Source organism: Propithecus coquereli, unplaced genomic scaffold (assembly GCF_000956105.1).
Source record: "Propithecus coquereli isolate 6110/MARCELLA unplaced genomic scaffold, Pcoq_1.0 Scaffold119, whole genome shotgun sequence".
Lineage (NCBI taxonomy): Eukaryota > Metazoa > Chordata > Mammalia > Primates > Indriidae > Propithecus > Propithecus coquereli.
In genome coordinates this window covers 2,615,905-2,618,352 of record NW_012135969.1, presented here as the reverse complement: position 1 = coordinate 2,618,352, position 2,448 = coordinate 2,615,905, and the positions used below count along the sequence as shown (strand labels likewise).

At 46.2% G+C, this 2,448-nt stretch overlaps 1 protein-coding gene across 1 annotated transcript in view; it reads right to left on the bottom strand.

The window, feature by feature from the left end:
- Positions 1-572: 572 nt before the first annotated feature.
- The window catches only part of LOC105822650 (leucine-rich repeat-containing protein 37B-like), a gene marked incomplete at its 5' end in the record, with an annotated part of 25,334 nt that continues 23,458 nt past the window's right edge, over positions 573-2,448 (bottom strand). The window contains 2 exons of the mRNA XM_012659662.1: positions 573-740; positions 847-989. Of these exons, the coding sequence (XP_012515116.1) occupies positions 718-740; positions 847-989 (166 nt within the window). The remainder of the gene's footprint in view (positions 741-846; positions 990-2,448) is intronic.

Here is a 2,448-nt window from a genome sequence, read left to right as displayed (position 1 = left end):
GGATTTTTAAAAAGAAAAAATAAACAAAAAAAACAATGCAAATTTTCCAGCTTTAAAGGGTGGAGAACTCCCTACCAAGACAGGACATACATTCACACAAGAGTTTGAGGGCTTGGGAAAAAGACAGGACTCGGCCCCACAGTGCAGGGAGACTCAGCGATCCAAACATTCTGGCAACCCCACTGACCCTATGAGAGGGGCCAGAAGGTGGACGACCTCCTGTGGGCAGGAGGCCAAGTATGTCATAACTGACTGGTTCTTGCTGAACCAGGGGAGAGAGCCCCAGAACAACTGTATTTGATTTCACAATCGACCCCCACCTTGACAATGGTATGTTTTCAGGTTCCCGGAGACTGATTGGACTGGGAAATGAGGCGGGGCAGCCCTGTGAGTCCTCTGCCCACGCCGCCCCTGTGGGAGTGTTGGCCAGCACCAGGGATTCTCAGTCCTGTTTTTCTTTCCTGTGGCCCTTGTTACGTGCAGATAAATATTTAACTACTTATATTTTAATTGCTTACCATATGGGTGGAATTGACAATGGATATATTTTAGTACGAGAAAAATAAGTCTCTTACAGGCAATGCTGAGACGCCATACATAATATATAGAAAATTTATTCGCAGGCAGCCTGAGGCAGGCTGGGTCGCTATGCTTCCTCCTCCTCCTCCGGCGGGTTCTCACTTTCCTCGCCCTCGGCACCAGACTCCACCGGTGTGGTCACCACAACTTCGGTGAGCTCCCTGGGATAGGAAGACAATGCCAAGGCTTTTACTCTTGAAAGGAGCAATTAAACTATTGATTATCCCTCATTTTAGATTTGATTTTAAACTGTCCCCAGCCATTTACCCTGCATCCTTGTTGAAAATCTCCTTCTCATCAGAAGACTCCTTGTCATGCAGCTTCTCTGCCATGTTTTTCTGGCGTCTGGCATTGAGAGGTCTGTACATATCCGCAAGCCGAAGTGGCCACCTGAACCAGAAAAAGCCCTCCTAGAAAAGAGACAGGAAAGTATTGGTTCAGCATTTCCCCTGCTTTCTCCGGCCACAGCAATGAATCCTCCTCAAATTTACCTGGCTCTCACTTTGTGATGAGCATCTCCAATGTAGAAATCTGAAAAAGCCACGTGGAGGAAATACACACAAGACAATTAGTGATTCCTGCCATTTTCCAGGTCTCTCACAATGTACATCTCTGGTCTTATTAGGATTAAATGTGTACCTTGGTCCATAATCACAGTGAGCAACATTGCTACAGACTTGGGATCCTGAAAATAATTCCATGTGTGCTGGATTCCAGAAGCTCTCCATGTCTGTCCAAGAGGGCCCCACAATGTCACTGGGGAGACCTTTGTGCATGGCTTGGCATGGAGTACAGGCAGGATTTTCAGCCCCACTCACCCCGTTGGCCAAGTGCTCTAGTGCAGTGAACAAACCTTACAACACATACAGGGCAGAAGTATTTTACTCTCTCCAGAAGCATTTTATATCAGTCCCTTTCCAACTTAGTCCCACAGGTGGCATTTGCTGGGGAGTGAGGGATAAAGTGCTCCTATTTTCCTAGAAGCTCTGTCCTGTAAGTCGAGTCACATCAAGCAAATGCCTGGGTCTAGCTAGCAAAGTTATCTGTCTCACAGATTTGCATACTGCAGGCTGTCACTGGGGAGTGAGCTGTGAAATCAGTTTAAAAGACAAAATATTCTTTTTGAATATGAACAGAATGGAAACAAATCAGAGTGCATTGTTTTAGAAACTACTTATGTCTACACAGCATATGTGTATTGATTTGTGATATAAAATGCAGCTCACAGCCCAAGGAGAGTATAATCAATGGAGAAGCCCCCAGCTGGAAAAGGACCACTCTCTTTCTGACACTCACTAGCAGTGTGAACATGGGGCAAGATAACTTCCCTTTCTCTGTCTCTATTTCCTTCTTGTAAAAGGAAGAGACAAACTACTGTCTAAGGTCTCTCCTAGTTAAAATTCTATGAGGTCGAGATAAAAGGAATGGAGAGTGGGGTCCCAAAAACCAGTAGGATGAGAAGGTAGGTTTTCCTGCCACTCTAGAGGGAGGATTCATATCTTCTGCCTTCCATCAGCCTTGAAGGAGACTAGCTCCCTTGCCCCCATATCATGTGGCCTTCCCTATCTCTTCCCCAAAGCCTACGAAAAGGCCTCCGGCCTGATCTGATGCCCAGCACCAGCAGGGACAGACACAACCACAACTCCCCCACCTTCCCTTGAAGGACTGGTGACAGGAGATGCATCCTTGCCAGTCCTGTCCAACTCAGCTTTGGCTGGGGACCTAATTTTGCTGGAGCCAGACAAAGCACTAGGGTAAGTAAATATTCTTCCTGCCTCTGACAGTTTCCTCACTGTGAAATGAGGGGATTGAAATACATGAGTTCTAAGTTCTCCTCTAGTTCTAAAATCTAGTTTAAAAATTGCCAGA